This window comes from Habropoda laboriosa, unplaced genomic scaffold (genome assembly GCF_001263275.1).
Source record: "Habropoda laboriosa isolate 0110345459 unplaced genomic scaffold, ASM126327v1 scaffold33, whole genome shotgun sequence".
NCBI lineage: Eukaryota > Metazoa > Arthropoda > Insecta > Hymenoptera > Apidae > Habropoda > Habropoda laboriosa.
The window spans coordinates 1236054-1256422 of NW_017100187.1; the positions used below are offsets into that span (position 1 = coordinate 1236054).

The window sequence follows — 20369 nt, forward strand, 5'->3', positions numbered from 1 at the left end:
TCCCCCACCGCGGTCGAACGTTTATTTAGCTTAACAATTTCCGAGGGCCAAACCGTTGCACCCAACAGCACCCACTGCTCTCTCCCCTCGTGTTCCACCGGCTGCATTATTCTGTCTCGTTACACTACGCTCCTTTTAATACTGTTTCTCCTCCTACCCTCCCTTTCTACGATCTAATTAACGAGCGAATAAAGTGCACGAATGCGCTGCTTTCTCTATAGGGACCGGTGTGTCCGAGGTAGCGGGGTGGAGGAAAGGGAGGATTGTAAAACAAGAGGGTAGTTAGGAATAGAAACGGGAGAATATTCCAAGGAAGCATTTGAATTGCAAGGAACTTGTTTGCGCGCTTTATGAATACCTCGAGGGATAATGATATTACTTTGGAGTGGTGTGGGGAAAGTTGGCGAAACAGTGGCGTACAATTCTCAGTTATAATTCCACCCCCTTCGTTTCGAAAGTAAAAGAAGAAGAAGAAGAAAATGTGTATAAGAGATACTTTATCCAAGTTTCTTTTCACTTCTTCTTTCGTTAATTAGCCAGATATCTGTCGTGTGAATGTTCGATTTCGTTGTATTCGGGACTCTAAGGGGGCTATTGTCCCTTGATTTTCAACCCTAATCGTGAACCCTCGTGGCGGAGATTCTCTCCCCGGTTTAAACGGAAACATCCTGCATTCATTGAGACGCCGTCTGCGTCGTCGACGGGGGAGGATGAATGTTTAATTACCTCGAATCGTGGAAGAGGAGTCAGCGACGTCGGTCGCGAGATCGACCAGCTCCTCGTAGCCTCCTCTGTCGCCCTCGCAGTCCATCATAGTGTCCTGAAATCAGAGGAAAGGATTCACGTGGGTTTAACAGAGACACCGTCGATGGGTTGATACAATTTCACCTTGTTACTCTACTGGGAGAGATGACAAGAAATTTATGTGAAATCTTGTGTTAGGTGTACAAATTAATTCGTAGCCTTTGTTATTTATTTAAAAAAAAAAAACAAAGCACAGTTCATCTTGGTAATAATCCCGATCACACGCTATACGTTTGTTCCATTTCTCGGGCAGTCGGCGAATTCCCTTTAGAAGAAGTGATGGCGGTTTCGAGCGTGTAAAATCAACGTATGTTCGTATGCTCGGAATTTTGAATCGGTCAGACGGTGGTGAAGTGAACGAAAGAGATAATAGTCCGATGGAGCTGCCGCAAAAGCACTTTTCTTAAGTTGAGATGCAAAAAGGACGCAGTGTCTAATATGCTGTTTATCCGGCGACATAGTCTTCTCCGCTGTTTCTCGGGTTATGTCATATGTCACATCGAGTCCGATAGCGTTTCGTTTTCCTAGTAGAAGCAACTTGAGAACTCAGCGGGGAAACAGATTCAATTGAAAGTAAAGTTACAGCTGATTAATCGCAAGGGCGACGAATTCATTTGTACACCTAATACATCGACGATTGTGAATTCGTTGAATTAGAGTAAAATCGGCTGTGCAGGTGTAATTTTTGAACGAGCAGATTGCAGCTTGATATAGTCGTAAAGTAGACAGTATAGAGGACCGTGTTGCGGAGGAATGCAAACGGGAGAATGTCATTGGTCGGTGATAAAAAAGAAGAGAAAAAGAAACGCGTGTCCTCTCCCTCGAGGGAAGGCGGAGGAGAAAGAAAAAAAGGAAGAGAAGAAAACCGCAAGAAGTATCCATCAAAAGGGTTAACGAGATTCCGCGTCGTAGTCGCCGCTTTCTGGCCCCTCTTCTCGATAATTTCGAAAAATTGAAACCGGCAAAAAACGGAGGAACCGGTCCCGGCAGGCGGTCACCATTAATGTAGCACTTTGTAATCGGCGGAGCGTTCTCATCGTTACGACTTTCTCCGCGGAATAACTCTTATTTACAACGAAATTGCACGGTGTTGCGCGGCGGACGTTTAATTACCCACGATTTCCCATAAAATCCGTCAGCGTGTTCGCGACAGCCAGCTCCCCACTCTCTTCTTCGTTAACCAAAGACCGAATTAAACTCCTCTCCCTCTCTCTCTTCTGACCGTTCGAAAAACCCTTAAGCCGATCAAGACTCGATATAAAGTCCGTCGGAGGGGGCAGAAAAATGCAACGAGCAACAGTGGCAAGTCGTTGAGAACCGCTAAGCGAACACAAGGTAGACGTCGTAAAAAAGCATCGTGCAACTTTATAAAGTGCGAGCATCTGCCTCGAGAAAGCGAGAATTCGCTGATACCGATAGGGACGGGGTTGAACTCAATATGCACCTAAGTAGATAACACAGAACCGATTTAATTTGAAAGAAAAATGTAATTCTTGTGAAAAACTTGTCATATTTATGAATGAGTTAGGTCTACACTTTCGTCAAGTTCAGTGTGCACTTAAGTACTCAAGGAAGAATCGAAGAATTTAATTTAAAAAGTATACCTAGACGATTCTAATGAAAAATTTGCCTCATTTATGAACGTGTTAGGTTTACACTTTGATCGAGTTCAATGTGCACCTGAGTACTCAAGGAAGAATCGAAGGATCTAATTTAAAAAATATACCTATACGATTCTAATGAAAAATTTGCCTCATTTATGAACGTGTTAGGTTTACACTTTGATCGAGTTCAATGTGCACCTGAGTACTCAAGGAAGAATCGAAGGATTAAATTTAAAAAATTTATATAATTCTAATGAAGAACTTGTCACATTTATGAACGAGATAGATCTACACTTTGATCAAGTTCAATGTGCACCTGAGTACTCAAGGAAGAATCGAAGGATTAAATTAAAAAAATGTAATTCTAATGAAATTATCACGTCAATGAACGAAGAGAAAGAAAGTACACGAAAAATGATAGACCTACTCTTACAAAAAAGGTCTTCTCACCCTATAACACTATAAAACTTACGTGTCCATTTATTCATATTTTTTAAGTTTCATTTTAATAGCTCATTGGTGTACTATTATGCTCAATAGCATTATATCGTTGAACTCTTAAATTATGGTTAGCTTCTAGTAAATAGTAACTTCCCTTCCCCTAGAGGGTTAATTTATCCAGTAACCCCGATTTAAAAAGACACACAATTCTACTGGAAGATTTGTCACGTCTATGAACGAAGAGAAACGAAAGACAGTTTTATTGAAGGCTTACAAAACTATTGCATAATACGGTCATCCACTGAACATTGATTTCCCGCAATATCCTGGAACCGAACCAAGGGTCTCTCCCCGACAAATCTGCACTTTCGGACTTTTCACCGACCATTCTGGCTACCGAGTGGCCAGTTTACAACCGCTGACCTTGGTCCTCTGTAAATTTGGGAAATTTATCGCGCGCACCCAGTGACCCAGAGACACCCGTGGCAATAAACATGAAAAACCGACGGTGGCTCCGGTTATTGTCCTATTTCTCTCCCCCTCGACCATGTTTCCTCGCCAAATTTTACAATCTCCGTACCCTCCGTCAATTAACAGAAAGACACCGTAAAAATTTCTCCGGCGAATGTACAAGTAACACGGAAACGGTGTTTTAAGTGGATTTAAGAACCGATAAGAGCATTCTCGACACGTCGAACACGTATCTTCGAGGAAGTTTCTCGCGGAGAATTGCGTCCTTTAAGCGAGCGTGGATCATTCGTTTGGTTCAAAGATCGCGATATCGTGCAAAAACGCGTGGATCGCGCACCAACGTCCGAGGAACGTGATTTCGTGGACCGTCGACTCGTTGGAACAGTCCTGAAAAATGTGTAAATCGTCGCGTGTAAACGTTGACCAGCTGTTCGGAGAATGTGAAAACGAGGCTCTTTGCGGGAAGAAGGAAGGAAAACAGAGAGAAGCCGGGTACTTTACTCGGACCAGGAAACACGAATTTGAACGATATTACAAAGTAGCCTTGAGTATGCAAATCCTGGAGGCGGAGGAACCACTTACGGGACGTAATTAAGGAGGATTGCTGAATTTATGCGCGATTAAATGAGAATCGGATCGATCGAACCGCACACATGTGCACTGTAATCTTCGTTGTAATTTGAAAAAGGTGAAGCCTCTTTGAGAACGTCTGAGCTGACCGACAAAATTAAAAAACGACGAAAGGATAAATTAGGAGAAAACAGGGAAATTAATTCGTTAAAACGGAGAGGTAATAAAGGTAAATGAATTTATCTACGAATTACAAAAGAGACGAGAGCTGGTGTTTAAAAAGAATTTATATTTTCCGTCACTTTATAGAACGTGATTCTTTTCTTTCGATTTCGATCCTCTCGCGGGCTCTTTCGTCGATTTTCCTCGATCTGAAGAACACAATTTGTCCGTTGAATTCTCGAGGCAGGTTTACAACGGAGCTTAGGCGACGGAAGATTAATAGTAGATCCGCGGTATCGATTGGACGAGTAAATAAAACTGCTCTGTTTGCAAACTGACCTGGTTTCCACTCGAGAAGCTCGGCTAATTGAGGCCTTGACACGGACAAGGATGCAGATTCCTCGGAACAAGGAACAGCGGAGAGTTTAAACGCGTAAGTCACCGTGTATATATACGCGATTCTTCCCTCTTTACCGAGGAGGACACAAATTTGCATCTGTTTTACCGACGGACAAAGGAGACAATTCCGCGGAACGTCTTCCGGGCCAAAAATGAATATTAATAAAAGCTACGTTTTATCTGGCTGTTTGAGTTATAAAACAGCGAACGCGAGCGAAACGGGAAATCCGAGGAAAGAAATTGACGCGCCAAAGGGAATCAAAGTTGGCGAGTAACTTTTTCCAATTTAAACGTGAAAATTCCCAAAACTGTTCTCGAGTCCGTTAAACGATTTGCTGGCCTTTTTAAAAGCGAAACAACACAGGGGAAACCTTCGATTAAAGCGAAATCACCGTGTAGATGGTAGGATAAGAAATGCACGCGAACGAAATCGATATTTTCTACCGAGGTACATATAAGCGTCGTATTTCCCGTAATGAAATTACCAAGACGACATGGGGAGTGTAACAGGCGACAGGTTGTTAAATAAAATTCCGTAACGATGTGGAAAATGTAACAGGTTTGTGAAGATTGGAAGAGCCTAGTAGAAAACAAGCTGTCGTGTTTCTTCTACGTGTCGTCGATAATTGAACGATCGATGGCGATCAAATTTAATTACACGATACTTGGAATCGCCTATTTTTTCTTTTTCTTTTTACGAAAATGTGGAAACGGAGATTGAACGTTTCTACACTGTGTGTATAAACCGAAGGCAACTCGGTTAATTTACCCCCCTGAAACGTTAATCGCGAATCAGTCTCGTTATGGCCAGTAACCCTTCATCAGGCTTATCAATTTTAAACACGCATAAATGCCCGATAAACGTAACTAATTTATCCATAAAACGCTCGCGCAAATTAGTTCCGGTGCTACTCTCTCTCTTTCTCTGTGAGGCTCTGCGTAGCCGTCATCCATCTAAATTGCAAATACGAAGGAATTTTAATAACCCCCACGGTCGTTCACCCGAACGATCGTTAATATAAATTAGAAAAACCTGTTGGATCTCCTTCACGTGAAAATTCAACGACTCCTCTTTTTCCTATGAATGCGGACGAAAAATGGGGGGAAATACGGGGTGCGAAGTGTGGAACGATTCCTTTTTTCTTGTGAATGTGGACGAAATATGGGGTGAAATTCAGGTGGACCGTGAGTCGCTTGACGAAGAGCTACTTAAAATCGTGTGATGAGAATTTGGGAGAACTGATTTTCCATCGTGTGATAAGTATCATATTTGGGAGAACAGACTTTCAATCGCGTGATAAGTATTATATTTTGGAGCACAGATTTTCAATCGTGAGATAAGTATTATATCTGGGAGAGCAGATTTTCAATCATTTGGAAGAACAGATTTTCAATCGTGACATGAGCATTATATTTGGGAGAACAAATTTTCATTCGTGTGATAAATATTTAGGAGGTCAGATTTTCAATCGTGACATAAGTATTTGGGAGAACAGATTTTCAATCGTGAGATAAGCATTATATTTGGGAACACAGATTTTCAATCGTGAGATATGTATTTTAGAGAACAGATTTTCAATCGTGTAATAAGTATTATATTTGGGAGCACAGATTTTCAATCATTTTGGAGCACAGATTTTCAGTCGTGAGATAAGTATTTTAAAGAACAGATTTTCAATCGTGAGATAAATATTTGGGAGAACAGATTTTCAATCGTGAGATAAATATTTGGGAGAACAGATTTTCAATCGTGAGATAAGTATTTGGGAGAACAGATTTTCAATCGTGAGATAAATATTTGGGAGAACAGATTTTCAATCGTGAGATAAGTATTTGGAAGAACAGATTTTCAATCGTGAGATAAATATTTGGGAGAACAGATTTTCAATCGTGAGATGAGCATTATATTTGGGAGAACAAATTTTCATTCGTGTGATAAGTATTATATCTGGGAGAGCAGATTTTCAATCATTTGGAAGAACAGATTTTCAATCGTGACATGAGCATTATATTTGGGAGAACAAATTTTCATTCGTGTGATAAGTATTATATCTGGGAGAGCAGATTTTCAATCATTTGGAAGAACAGATTTTCAATCGTGACATGAGCATTATATTTGGGAGAACAAATTTTCATTCGTGTGATAAGTATTATATCTGGGAGAGCAGATTTTCAATCATTTGGAAGAACAGATTTTCAATCGTGACATGAGCATTATATTTGGGAGAACAAATTTTCATTCGTGTGATAAATATTTAGGTCAGATTTTCAATCGTGAGATAAGTATTTGGGGGAACAGATTTTCAATCGTTTAGAAGAACAGATTTTCAATCGTGCGATAAGTATTTGAGAGAACAGATTATCAAATTTTCATCGAATTTTCTCTATCGTTCATTAATCACACGCGACTCGAAAGCAACTTACAGCCCGCCCAGTATGCACAAATTACAGAAGCGTGACATAATTCGTTCGCGTTGAAATATCGAGGTAACGAAATATCGCACGAAGATTTTTCACTCCTACATTAACGAATTACCCTGGCAACAATGCTTAATGAATTCCCGTTCGCCTAATTTTTTATTCATGCGCTCCGTGTACCGTTTAATTCTTGTAACTACAATGTAGCTGGGGTCGTCGCAATATCTACTATCGAAAACCGATATTTTTCCCAAGCCGGTGAAAAAAAGAGAGACAGAGAGGTACGACAAGCCGGAAAAAGGGGCTGGCGGTAAAATATTGACTTGATACAATAAACGGATCCCATCGACGACCGCTGAATTTCCTACCTGCGTTCAATTATCGAATTCCACTCTTCCTACCTATGCACACGTACACACAGAGGAGGCAATTAAGCAAGCAAGGGGGAGGCAGGAAGGAAGGAATACGCGCGAAAAGAAGAATAAAAATTCATCAGGTTATTTGTGAAGCTAGTTAAAGGAAATGAGAAGGAGATACGCGGTAATGGAACGCTGTGCTGAATTAATCCTCCGACGACTGAATAAAACAAAGAAATTCACAGAGAACTACATACGAGAGAGAGAAAAAAATTATTCAATCTACACAAACTCATTCTACGTAAAAACAACTCAATTTTCATATGTTAACGGGTTAATCTTAACCCTCCCGGGGTTAGAAGGTTTGAGAAGGATTGCAAATTTCCGCTTCTGGCGATAAACTATAATGTACCTCGTTATTTATAAAATCGAGCACAAAGTACTCTCTCTTGTATACAACACGCTCTGCCGTATATACGCGGGCACGAAAGTCTGATAATCGACTAATCGACGTGAATAAAGGTTGGCGAAACGAGCTTCTCCCCGTATAGTCGTATAATTCGCCAGAAACATTTTTATGCGGTGCTCGTTTTATTGAAACGCAGTTATCGGGCAGGTAGTGATATCGAATATCGATACTCTTAACGGCGTAAAGGCGGATGTGCAAGGTGGCCGTAAAAAGGCGAACAAAACGCGTTGTTCGCCTCGTAAAGGATATATTGCCTGTATCGTAAATATGATACCGATACCGTGGTCACGTCTCTGCCTTTTGCATAGTTATATAAATCGATTTTATACCGGGGAACCGATAAAATGTGACGCCTAACAGAATCATTGTTGTTGGTGTACACGGTGCCCACCCTCGTTCTGAATAATGCACACTCTTTGACGTTGAAGAGGTGCCGGTCAGAAAGAGAGAGAGAAGTGGTGGTATTACGTGTTGTACTACACGTGTTGTGCAGAAGTGAAAATCAGTGTGGTAGGAGGGAAAATCCATTGGGCAAATAGCTGGGGCTTTATACGGGCCAATTAGAAAAAAAAAGGTTTTTATCGGGAAAATTTTCAACAAACCGCGTTCCACATCCGGCGAACTGAATGCAGAGGGTAAATTGGAGCTTCCATTTAGCCTCGATTAAACGTCGAGAGGTCGCTAAATTCACGAGCTTGTTTAATGCGTAACTTTCTTTCAATTCGATTTAATAGCTGTACCGGTGGAAATATTCTATCGGTGAGAATTCGACGTTCGAAACGATTCTCTGTTGAGTGTAGAAACACAGACTGAACTTGTCTTCTGTCGAAATTTCATAGATACATTTCTGGGATAGTTGATTTCTTTTTTCTACTAAAATCACTGGTTAGTTTCGCAGGAGAAATCTCTGCAAAGGGGAAATTCCACAAAGGGAGCAGGTAATAATTGAATTTAGTCTCGAAGCGAGGAGCATAGATTCGCGAACGTTCGAGGCAAAGAAATCTTTCTCTCTGTTTGACGCTGTCGAAAGAAAAAGTTTGCGAATTCCAGGCGGTTCCGTGTTTAAGAACGGGGCAAACGGAATTAAAAGTTGTCGGGGATGGTCGTAGCTTCGCGTCAGATTGAATTCACGAGACAATTCCACCCCCCGTTCGTGAGAAAGGGATAAAGTTCAAAGGAAAGTCGCGGTTGCGAGAGGAAAAGAAGAACCGGTGGAGGGAAAAGAAGTTTTCGGTCGCGAAATAAGGTTCCATTTGAAATTTAGATTCCTCGTCGACGGAATGCGTATCTTCGTGGAAACTGATAAGGACTCGAAGAGAGGGAGAGAGAGAGAATATCGAGAGGGCCGAAGTTATCGGAACTTTTACAAGCTGCAACAAACTCCAACTGATTCGTGCAATCGGTTGCAACGTTGCAATTCCAGGACTATTCCTGCAGGACCGGAAGGAATTCCCGTGGGTATCGATCGAGCAAACGTTTCTACCGCACCTGCACCGTTTGCAATTTCATTTTCGAATGCTCTCCCCGCGATCTCCTTCTCGTTCGTTAAATTACTGAAATTGTCGAGGTGAAGGTTCGACCTGTCCAGATGAAACGAGAGATCGGGACAGCTTTCGTAACCCTTTGACGGTCTGATAAACTTGTGAATTACGGCGAAGAAAATTTAGATTTCACCTTTCAACTTTCTTCCTAAGAGTCTCTCTTGAGTTAAACTGTTCGTTACTTGACGCACTGTCCGAGTCTGACTCGAGATAAGCTGTCGTTCATATCGAATTTGAAAGGAAGTCTCTCCTCGATGGTATTAAATCGTGAGATCGTGTATTCCATTTCTGTCAGATCTTCGAAATCACAGTTCGTTAGATTTCCTTCGATCTCTGTCGTTCAGAGATTCAAGTTAAAAGTATTCCACGTTTTCCTGCCACGAAGAGGGCACTCTTCCTCCCTGAAAACGCCAGATTTCGCTGCTTTCGTCCACGTCGAAGGGTTAGAGAATCTACAAAGGAAAGGGTCAAATTCGTAAGAATCCTACAATCCAAACAAAAGACAGCCACGTTTCGCATCTGTTTAAAAGAAGAAGGGTTAAATTTAAAGTAATCCTATAATTTCTAAATGAACGTTATCGGCGTAGACAGCCAGATTTTGGACAATTTCCCCGGCGATACCGGCAAAGGGAGCAGCAACAGTAAGAGGAACAATGCAATTCGCAGGGAAAATTCGAATCGATCCACCTCCGACGGAGCCAGGCATTGTGACTCCGATTAAAGTTTCAACTACGTGGAAAACCGCAATCTAGCCGTGCCTGTGTATACATCTACACAGAGAAAGCTAGAGAGAGAGAGATGTGGCCGGAAGGCAACGGTTCAAAGAGAGGAGAGAGAGAATAACGCGTTGGTGGAAAGTAATATCCAACGGGGGGGGAGAACTTATGCGGCAGCCAGCGTGTAATCGCACTTTGTATTTTATCAAGATCCTGATGCGGCGGTGAATTATGTAATTGCAACGCTCTGCACCACTCCCGCTTCCCCGCGCCTCTCTTCGCTCATCCGCCGTCGGAAAGGAGAAGAAAAAATAGAAGCGAGGCCCTTTGGAGCGTTGGGAAGCCGCGGAAGAAAATGTTTTTTCCCCCCCTTTGACGCTCGCCTCGCGGCTTGATACGGAAAAATTGCGGATGAAAAGTTCCCCGGGCTGGGAAATTGCGTCGGGCGACGAGCCTGGACCTCGACGTTGAAAGGAAAATATACGACGACTATTTCACTCTTGTTCGAGAACGGTGGAAAAAGAGGGAAGAGATTGGAAACGAGAAATGTTTCCAGGGCGAAACGAGGTTTTAATTAGCGCGACCCTGGTATCTGGATGTTGCTCGAGGTAATCCGAAAAGGATCGTGAGAAAGAAAAGAACGACAACGACGCTGTGGAGGAGGGAGGATTGGCGACGGCGACGATGTTTCGCCTGGTGGGATTTAAATTTCCGCGCGATTATGTCCGCGAGTAATTTAACCAGGGACGCGATTGTTTCGAGCGGAACGAGCATTAAGCGGAATAGGATAATCCTGCTGTTAATTCCACGGAGAAGTGTCTCCTCTCTCTTTCTCTGTTGTGTAGAGTAGGTAAGCTCGGTTAATATTGTTTCGTTGCAGAAACTCGTTTTTCCATGGATCGATCGAATCATGGTGAGTGTGCGTCTACACAGAGAGTAGCTAATTGAATTGCTAATTGAGCCAATGTAGCAGCGTTTTCGAACTTTGTCATTCGAGGCGAACGCTTGCATAATTTCCTACGTCGTTACGTAGACGGGGACGTTCTGTGTTTCTTCGGTAATAATTGCTGACGTTAGTTCTACCGTAGACAGAAATAACAGACGAAGGATTCGTTTATGCGACAAGTATCACGGGTGGAAACTTTATCGACGAACGATCGTTATCACAGAGGGAGAACAAATGTTGTACTTGAAGATTCACCGAATACGTACACTGAACTGTTCTTCGTTCGATCTTTATCGACGAATAAACGGAACGATCCGTTTTTATCGCGTATAAAAATAATCCTCGTCGTTGTAGAATTGAATTCTCAATTTTATACTTGAAACCTCGCCGAGCACACGCTGTTCCATTCACGATCGTTATAATAAGAGAGAGAGAGAGAGAGAGAGAGGAAAAAATTGTGAGCAGGGAGAGCATTCAAGTGAACGAGTGAATCATTTCGCAGTTTCAACAGCTCCATACGATTTCCATCGACGTTAATTAAAATTTCGCCGCAAGTAACGAGCTCCACCGGTACGAATCGCAATAGAGAGCAAGTTTCTCTACGCGGAGAAGTTGAACATTTCGGTAACGTTGTAGACCAAGTGAATTCACCAACACACGCGTGAAATCCGGTAGTTCTCTCTGTCTCTCGGTGTGTGTGTGTGAAGGAGAGAACGAGCCGTGCGCGGGGGGAGACGATTATTAAACACACGAAATTATTGTTAATACAGTCGTGGTGAACGCATCGACTTTAATTGGTATGCGCCGAGTACCATTAACGTTTTAATTAGCGGCAAGCAAGCACCGATATACGTGAACCGACATTTCCTACCAGCGGGACGCGATCAATGCTCTAACGTTACTCGCTAAACGGCAATGCTCAGTTTATGGAACGAGCGTAATTTCTTCCCCAAGAAGAAAAAACACACGGGAAAAATTCCAAAATTTCTTTCCTCTCGTTAATTGCCGAATAGCGATTTCACGGCTACTTCCTGTAAAAAGGTAAATCTTGCAAATAATCGACCGATGCGAAAGAAGAAAGGAGACGTTCGACTTTTCGCGCGGAGAGGCTAAAGCTACTCTCCTAAGTGCACCTTGGTTGGCTAGAGCGTTGATCACAGGCTGATTACGCGGGTTACTTCTTATTTAATGGACTTTTAAAGCGTCTTCATTTTCTGTTTGCACACCGGCGCGGCGGAGTGGGGCCCGTGAATAATGACTGGAGCGAAACAGCGGAGGAAACAAATTATTTTCTTGCGTCCTCAGGAAGCGGCTACATTGACAAATTGCTCCCGGGCAAACATTCTCTCTCTCTCTAGCCCAGAGATACGAAGAATAAACTACAATCGTTCTGCTTTTGTAATAAGTAATAGATATCTCGTAATTTCCGTCGGAGTTGCGATTTCGAAATTACGCGAGTGCAGAATGCACGATAAAACGAGATACTACGTGTACCTACGTGCAGCGATAAACAAAAGAAAAACAGCGTTGACAGAGAAACACGATCGTGAAAACGTTCGCGATTAATCTTAACCCTCCCGGGGTTAGAAGGTTTGAGAAGGATTGCAAATTTCCGCTTCTGGCGATAAACTATAATGTACCTCGTTATTTATAAAATCGAGCACAAAGTACTCTCTCTTGTATACAACACGCTCTGCCGTATATACGCGGGCACGAAAGTCTGATAATCGACTAATCGACGTGAATAAAGGTTGGCGAAACGAGCTTCTCCCCGTATAGTCGTATAATTCGCCAGAAACATTTTTATGCGGTGCTCGTTTTATTGAAACGCAGTTATCGGGCAGGTAGTGATATCGAATATCGATACTCTTAACGGCGTAAAGGCGGATGTGCAAGGTGGCCGTAAAAAGGCGAACAAAACGCGTTGTTCGCCTCGTAAAGGATATATTGCCTGTATCGTAAATATGATACCGATACCGTGGTCACGTCTCTGCCTTTTGCATAGTTATATAAATCGATTTTATACCGGGGAACCGATAAAATGTGACGCCTAACAGAATCATTGTTGTTGGTGTACACGGTGCCCACCCTCGTTCTGAATAATGCACACTCTTTGACGTTGAAGAGGTGCCGGTCAGAAAGAGAGAGAGAAGTGGTGGTATTACGTGTTGTACTACACGTGTTGTGCAGAAGTGAAAATCAGTGTGGTAGGAGGGAAAATCCATTGGGCAAATAGCTGGGGCTTTATACGGGCCAATTAGAAAAAAAAAGGTTTTTATCGGGAAAATTTTCAACAAACCGCGTTCCACATCCGGCGAACTGAATGCAGAGGGTAAATTGGAGCTTCCATTTAGCCTCGATTAAACGTCGAGAGGTCGCTAAATTCACGAGCTTGTTTAATGCGTAACTTTCTTTCAATTCGATTTAATAGCTGTACCGGTGGAAATATTCTATCGGTGAGAATTCGACGTTCGAAACGATTCTCTGTTGAGTGTAGAAACACAGACTGAACTTGTCTTCTGTCGAAATTTCATAGATACATTTCTGGGATAGTTGATTTCTTTTTTCTACTAAAATCACTGGTTAGTTTCGCAGGAGAAATCTCTGCAAAGGGGAAATTCCACAAAGGGAGCAGGTAATAATTGAATTTAGTCTCGAAGCGAGGAGCATAGATTCGCGAACGTTCGAGGCAAAGAAATCTTTCTCTCTGTTTGACGCTGTCGAAAGAAAAAGTTTGCGAATTCCAGGCGGTTCCGTGTTTAAGAACGGGGCAAACGGAATTAAAAGTTGTCGGGGATGGTCGTAGCTTCGCGTCAGATTGAATTCACGAGACAATTCCACCCCCCGTTCGTGAGAAAGGGATAAAGTTCAAAGGAAAGTCGCGGTTGCGAGAGGAAAAGAAGAACCGGTGGAGGGAAAAGAAGTTTTCGGTCGCGAAATAAGGTTCCATTTGAAATTTAGATTCCTCGTCGACGGAATGCGTATCTTCGTGGAAACTGATAAGGACTCGAAGAGAGGGAGAGAGAGAGAATATCGAGAGGGCCGAAGTTATCGGAACTTTTACAAGCTGCAACAAACTCCAACTGATTCGTGCAATCGGTTGCAACGTTGCAATTCCAGGACTATTCCTGCAGGACCGGAAGGAATTCCCGTGGGTATCGATCGAGCAAACGTTTCTACCGCACCTGCACCGTTTGCAATTTCATTTTCGAATGCTCTCCCCGCGATCTCCTTCTCGTTCGTTAAATTACTGAAATTGTCGAGGTGAAGGTTCGACCTGTCCAGATGAAACGTGAGATCGGGACAGCTTTCGTAACCCTTTGACGGTCTGATAAACTTGTGAATTACGGCGAAGAAAATTTAGATTTCACCTTTCAACTTTCTTCCTAAGAGTCTCTCTTGAGTTAAACTGTTCGTTACTTGACGCACTGTCCGAGTCTGACTCGAGATAAGCTGTCGTTCATATCGAATTTGAAAGGAAGTCTCTCCTCGATGGTATTAAATCGTGAGATCGTGTATTCCATTTCTGTCAGATCTTCGAAATCACAGTTCGTTAGATTTCCTTCGATCTCTGTCGTTCAGAGATTCAAGTTAAAAGTATTCCACGTTTTCCTGCCACGAAGAGGGCACTCTTCCTCCCTGAAAACGCCAGATTTCGCTGCTTTCGTCCACGTCGAAGGGTTAGAGAATCTACAAAGGAAAGGGTCAAATTCGTAAGAATCCTACAATCCAAACAAAAGACAGCCACGTTTCGCATCTGTTTAAAAGAAGAAGGGTTAAATTTAAAGTAATCCTATAATTTCTAAATGAACGTTATCGGCGTAGACAGCCAGATTTTGGACAATTTCCCCGGCGATACCGGCAAAGGGAGCAGCAACAGTAAGAGGAACAATGCAATTCGCAGGGAAAATTCGAATCGATCCACCTCCGACGGAGCCAGGCATTGTGACTCCGATTAAAGTTTCAACTACGTGGAAAACCGCAATCTAGCCGTGCCTGTGTATACATCTACACAGAGAAAGCTAGAGAGAGAGAGATGTGGCCGGAAGGCAACGGTTCAAAGAGAGGAGAGAGAGAATAACGCGTTGGTGGAAAGTAATATCCAACGGGGGGGGAGAACTTATGCGGCAGCCAGCGTGTAATCGCACTTTGTATTTTATCAAGATCCTGATGCGGCGGTGAATTATGTAATTGCAACGCTCTGCACCACTCCCGCTTCCCCGCGCCTCTCTTCGCTCATCCGCCGTCGGAAAGGAGAAGAAAAAATAGAAGCGAGGCCCTTTGGAGCGTTGGGAAGCCGCGGAAGAAAATGTTTTTTTCCCCCCCTTTGACGCTCGCCTCGCGGCTTGATACGGAAAAATTGCGGATGAAAAGTTCCCCGGGCTGGGAAATTGCGTCGGGCGACGAGCCTGGACCTCGACGTTGAAAGGAAAATATACGACGACTATTTCACTCTTGTTCGAGAACGGTGGAAAAAGAGGGAAGAGATTGGAAACGAGAAATGTTTCCAGGGCGAAACGAGGTTTTAATTAGCGCGACCCTGGTATCTGGATGTTGCTCGAGGTAATCCGAAAAGGATCGTGAGAAAGAAAAGAACGACAACGACACGGTGGAGGAGGGAGGATTGGCGACGGCGACGATGTTTCGCCTGGTGGGATTTAAATTTCCGCGCGATTGTGTCCGCGAGTAATTTAACCAGAGACGCGATTGTTTCGAGCGGAACGAGCATTAAGCGGAATAGGATAATCCTGCTGTTAATTCCACGGAGAAGTGTCTCCTCTCTCTTTCTCTGTTGTGTAGAGTAGGTAAGCTCGGTTAATATTGTTTCGTTGCAGAAACTCGTTTTTCCATGGATCGATCGAATCATGGTGAGTGTGCGTCTACACAGAGAGTAGCTAATTGAATTGCTAATTGAGCCAATGTAGCAGCGTTTTCGAACTTTGTCATTCGAGGCGAACGCTTGCATAATTTCCTACGTCGTTACGTAGACGGGGACGTTCTGTGTTTCTTCGGTAATAATTGCTGACGTTAGTTCTACCGTAGACAGAAATAACAGACGAAGGATTCGTTTATGCGACAAGTATCACGGGTGGAAACTTTATCGACGAACGATCGTTATCACAGAGGGAGAACAAATGTTGTACTTGAAGATTCACCGAATACGTACACTGAACTGTTCTTCGTTCGATCTTTATCGACGAATAAACGGAACGATCCGTTTTTATCGCGTATAAAAATAATCCTCGTCGTTGTAGAATTGAATTCTCAATTTTATACTTGAAACCTCGCCGAGCACACGCTGTTCCATTCACGATCGTTATAATAAGAGAGAGAGAGAGAGAGAGAGAGGAAAAAATTGTGAGCAGGGAGAGCATTCAAGTGAACGAGTGAATCATTTCGCAGTTTCAACAGCTCCATACGATTTCCATCGACGTTAATTAAAATTTCGCCGCAAGTAACGAGCTCCACCGGTACGAATCGCAATAGAGAGCAAGTTTCTCTACGCGGAGAAGTTGAACATTTCGGTAACGTTGTAGACCAAGTGAATTCACCAACACACGCGTGAAATCCGGTAGTTCTCTCTGTCTCTCGGTGTGTGTGTGTGAAGGAGAGAACGAGCCGTGCGCGGGGGGAGACGATTATTAAACACACGAAATTATTGTTAATACAGTCGTGGTGAACGCATCGACTTTAATTGGTATGCGCCGAGTACCATTAACGTTTTAATTAGCGGCAAGCAAGCACCGATATACGTGAACCGACATTTCCTACCAGCGGGACGCGATCAATGCTCTAACGTTACTCGCTAAACGGCAATGCTCAGTTTATGGAACGAGCGTAATTTCTTCCCCAAGAAGAAAAAACACACGGGAAAAATTCCAAAATTTCTTTCCTCTCGTTAATTGCCGAATAGCGATTTCACGGCTACTTCCTGCAAAAAGGTAAATCTTGCAAATAATCGACCGATGCGAGAGAAGAAAGGAGACGTTCGACTTTTCGCGCGGAGAGGCTAAAGCTACTCTCCTAAGTGCACCTTGGTTGGCTAGAGCGTTGATCACAGGCTGATTACGCGGGTTACTTCTTATTTAATGGACTTTTAAAGCGTCTTCATTTTCTGTTTGCACACCGGCGTGGCGGAGTGGGGCCCGTGAATAATGACTGGAGCGAAACAGCGGAGGAAACAAATTATTTTCTTGCGTCCTCAGGAAGCGGCTACATTGACAAATTGCTCCCGGGCAAACATTCTCTCTCTCTCTAGCCCAGAGATACGAAGAATAAACTACAATCGTTCTGCTTTTGTAATAAGTAATAGATATCTCGTAATTTCCGTCGGAGTTGCGATTTCGAAATTACGCGAGTGCAGAATGCACGATAAAACGAGATACTACGTGTACCTACGTGCAGCGATAAACAAAAGAAAAACAGCGTTGACAGAGAAACACGATCGTGAAAACGTTCGCGATTGCGATACGCGCGGAATGGAAGAAAAAGTTACTCCCTTATTGTTACCGGCTGAAAAGCTTTTCAATCAATGCTCGAGAGATTTCTCCCTCAGGTGGACAGCTCTTTTTCTCCCGGAGGGAAAAGGGAAAGCTGTTTACCGCGAGGTTGAAACTTTTTGAATTGATCGCCTAGCTTGTCAGCCGGCCTGAAAGCTCTCGCGGAGAAAGAACCGTAAAGTTGAACTTTTTAATTGGTCGTGAGCTTTAAATAACGTTTCTTCTGGAACCCACTTTCTTTTTACCCGTGCCGGCAGGAGGGAAGTTAAACGAAATTAATGGCACATACTTTTCTCCCCGGTAACGTAATTCTTTTTCCTACCTCCTTATCGATCCCTGCCTCTCTTTTTACAACATTTACAAGTACACTCGCTGGCAATCTACGTGTGCGTGTGTGTGGGAGAAAATTTGTTCCATCTTCGGCGAAATAACCGAGGGAAAATTGAGAGCAAATTCTATTCCCTCGGGTGAAGGGAGGGGAACGGCGTGGGGGATGAAAAGGACGAGAGGCGAAAGAGTCCAATAAAATGCACATATAAAGGAACCTGTGGAAACGAACGCAAATTTACATACGTTGGTACGGTGAAGAAGACACGAGGAACATAACCGATAATGGTCCTGGATTCATGATCTCGACCGTGTATACCTGCAGAATTTAATACCCGGTGCTGCGCGAAAGTGCATCGAATTCGAAATAACACGATCCACGGGACAATGCCCACGGATACTGTAATTTATCACAGGTGATGCAAACAGGTGTAATTTTTCCCGTCAGAGGAAACGCTGGATTTTCCCCTTTGCTTCTTTCCTTCACTGCCAGTATTATCGACTGTATTTCGTTTATGATTATTAAACGACAAGGGAAGAAGGATCGATGCAACTCTGCCGCGCTACGGTAATCAAATTAAAGGTAAAAGAATTACGTTGAGATTCCTTTTCGCCGATTAAAGTTGTCTAATAAAATTTAAGAAAATGAAAAAAGAAAAGAAGCGCAAATAAGACTGGACGAGTCCCAACTAAACACCGTGCAAAGTGGAAACGAAATTCTGACGCGTGCTGACCGAGCTGGAACGCGTTTCCTTTCCGGGACCCCATAAACGGGCCGCTACACGCTCCGCCACAAGGTGTTTCTAAATCGTGCCGTTACGTCCGCACGCTCGTCGCGCGAATGTCCCGTAATCTTGGACCATTTCACCTCCTATCTCTTCCCAAGGCGATCTCCTGTACACGCTCCTCGGTGTACAACATCGCGTATCTCTCTCTCTCTCTCTCTCGACAAACGCAAAAATTCGTTCGATCGTACCAGCAAGGAAGCAATCTCAGTATTGAAGAGAAGGAGGTGGAGGAGGATGGAGAGACACGAATGGGAAATTTATCGGCTATTACATACCTCGGACAAGGCGTCCTCCATCATATCGCTGGTATCTCTCATGACTCCCAATGGAAACTAGCACCGACAACAATCACTCAACGCCCACGTTTTATCCGTTTCCTCTTCACTCTCCTCTCTGTATCTCTCACTGTACCGTAACTCCTATTACTCTTCCTCCTTCTTCTTCGTGTACTTCCGTTTGGTGGAAACTCTGAATGAAGGATGTGCGCAACCAGTGTACAAGCGAGCCGCTCTCCTCTGTCACGAGCACATTGTGTCGAAGCGTGTGTATACCTCGCTGAAAACGCACGTAACGTTCGCCGTTGGATCGATCGTATCGCAACGTGTCACTTCTCCCTCCCCCCTTCCCCCTTGTATTCCTCCTACTACTCTTGCTCCGTTTCACAATATTCTCTCCCGCGAGACACGCACAGCAAGCAGCAGCTTCTTCTTCTTCTTCTTCTTCTTCTTCTTCGTGTACCTTAGTGCACTAATCCTCCTCCTCCTCCTCCGCCTCCTCCTTCTTCTCCTCCTGTGAGATCCGACGTCCGGAGAGGAGAGACGTTTCGCTATGACACGAAGAAGGATGACGTGGTGGGATCCGAGCGTGGCGAGCTCAGAGGGCTCACGAGAGGATCGCGGCTCGATCCATCGATGGACGCGGTTATGGAAACACTGGCGAGCTTGGGCAGGTAACGCTGGGAGCAGGTCGTCGGACAGCCAGCAGCCAGACCTGCCTCCATGACACTGCTCCTCTCTTCTTCTACCCTCGACTCACAGTCTCTCCCTTGCACCGACTGCTTGCAGCTGCCTTTCCTCCACTCCTCCTCCTCTCCTCCAAACTCCCCACCACCTTCCCACCTTCCCCTACCTCCCCGCCACTTTCAATCTGTTTCGCCCTCTGCGTTCCCCTTTCGCTGGAATCAACGTGTCTTCTCGTTTATTCGTCCTACTCTACCCTCTCGCTCTACCTAACGACAGATCCTCCCACCACCTCTCCACACTCCCGAGCCCTGCATTTCCCTGCCGCGTTTCCCCTATCGCGATGCCACGCCGCCTGTCTCTCCTGTCCTCCGGTGCACGGCCTCTCCTTTCTTCTTCTGATTAGAGCGCCCCTCGATGCCCGACACCGCGAGTGCCTCCTCTTCCACGCGGTGCGTTCGACGCTGGAGACGTCCAAGGAACCGCGGATTTCAAATTGCTCGCGGGATCGGCGGGAGAGGTAGATCCGAGGTTGATTCAGAGAGAATTGGATTTTTTTACCTTTGATTAGTCGTGTCTACCTGAGGAATTTTATGGAGAGATGAAACTGCCGGGTGATATTCGTCGCTGGGACTGGTTAATTAGTTTTCCGAAAGTGCGGAACGACGAAATGGTGTCGCAGAGAAAGAGGAGCGAATTTGGCCCGAAAAAAGGAGCGCGTTCCTGCGGCACTACAAAGCGGTTCACGTGTCCTCCCGGCGACGGAGGGCAACGATGCAGACGAACAGCTGCTATTTCACCTGTTCGATATATTATTTAAATGCTTCACCTGCCGCGATGTCAAGATACCGCGAGATAAGCGAGCGCCGTTTCCTGCTTTCACGGCGATATCACGCGA

At 44.1% G+C, this 20369-nt stretch overlaps 1 protein-coding gene across 1 annotated transcript in view; it reads right to left on the minus strand.

Moving 5' to 3' along the window:
* Positions 1–19551, minus strand: part of LOC108579625 — a 26080-nt gene extending 6529 nt beyond the window's left edge. Inside the window, exons 1-2 of the mRNA XM_017943207.1 lie at positions 18788–19551; positions 727–820 (exon numbers count right to left, since the gene is read on the minus strand). Of these exons, the coding sequence (XP_017798696.1) occupies positions 727–820; positions 18788–18829 (136 nt within the window). The 5' untranslated portion in view covers positions 18830–19551. The remainder of the gene's footprint in view (positions 1–726; positions 821–18787) is intronic.
* Between the last annotated feature and the right edge of the window lie 818 nt (positions 19552–20369).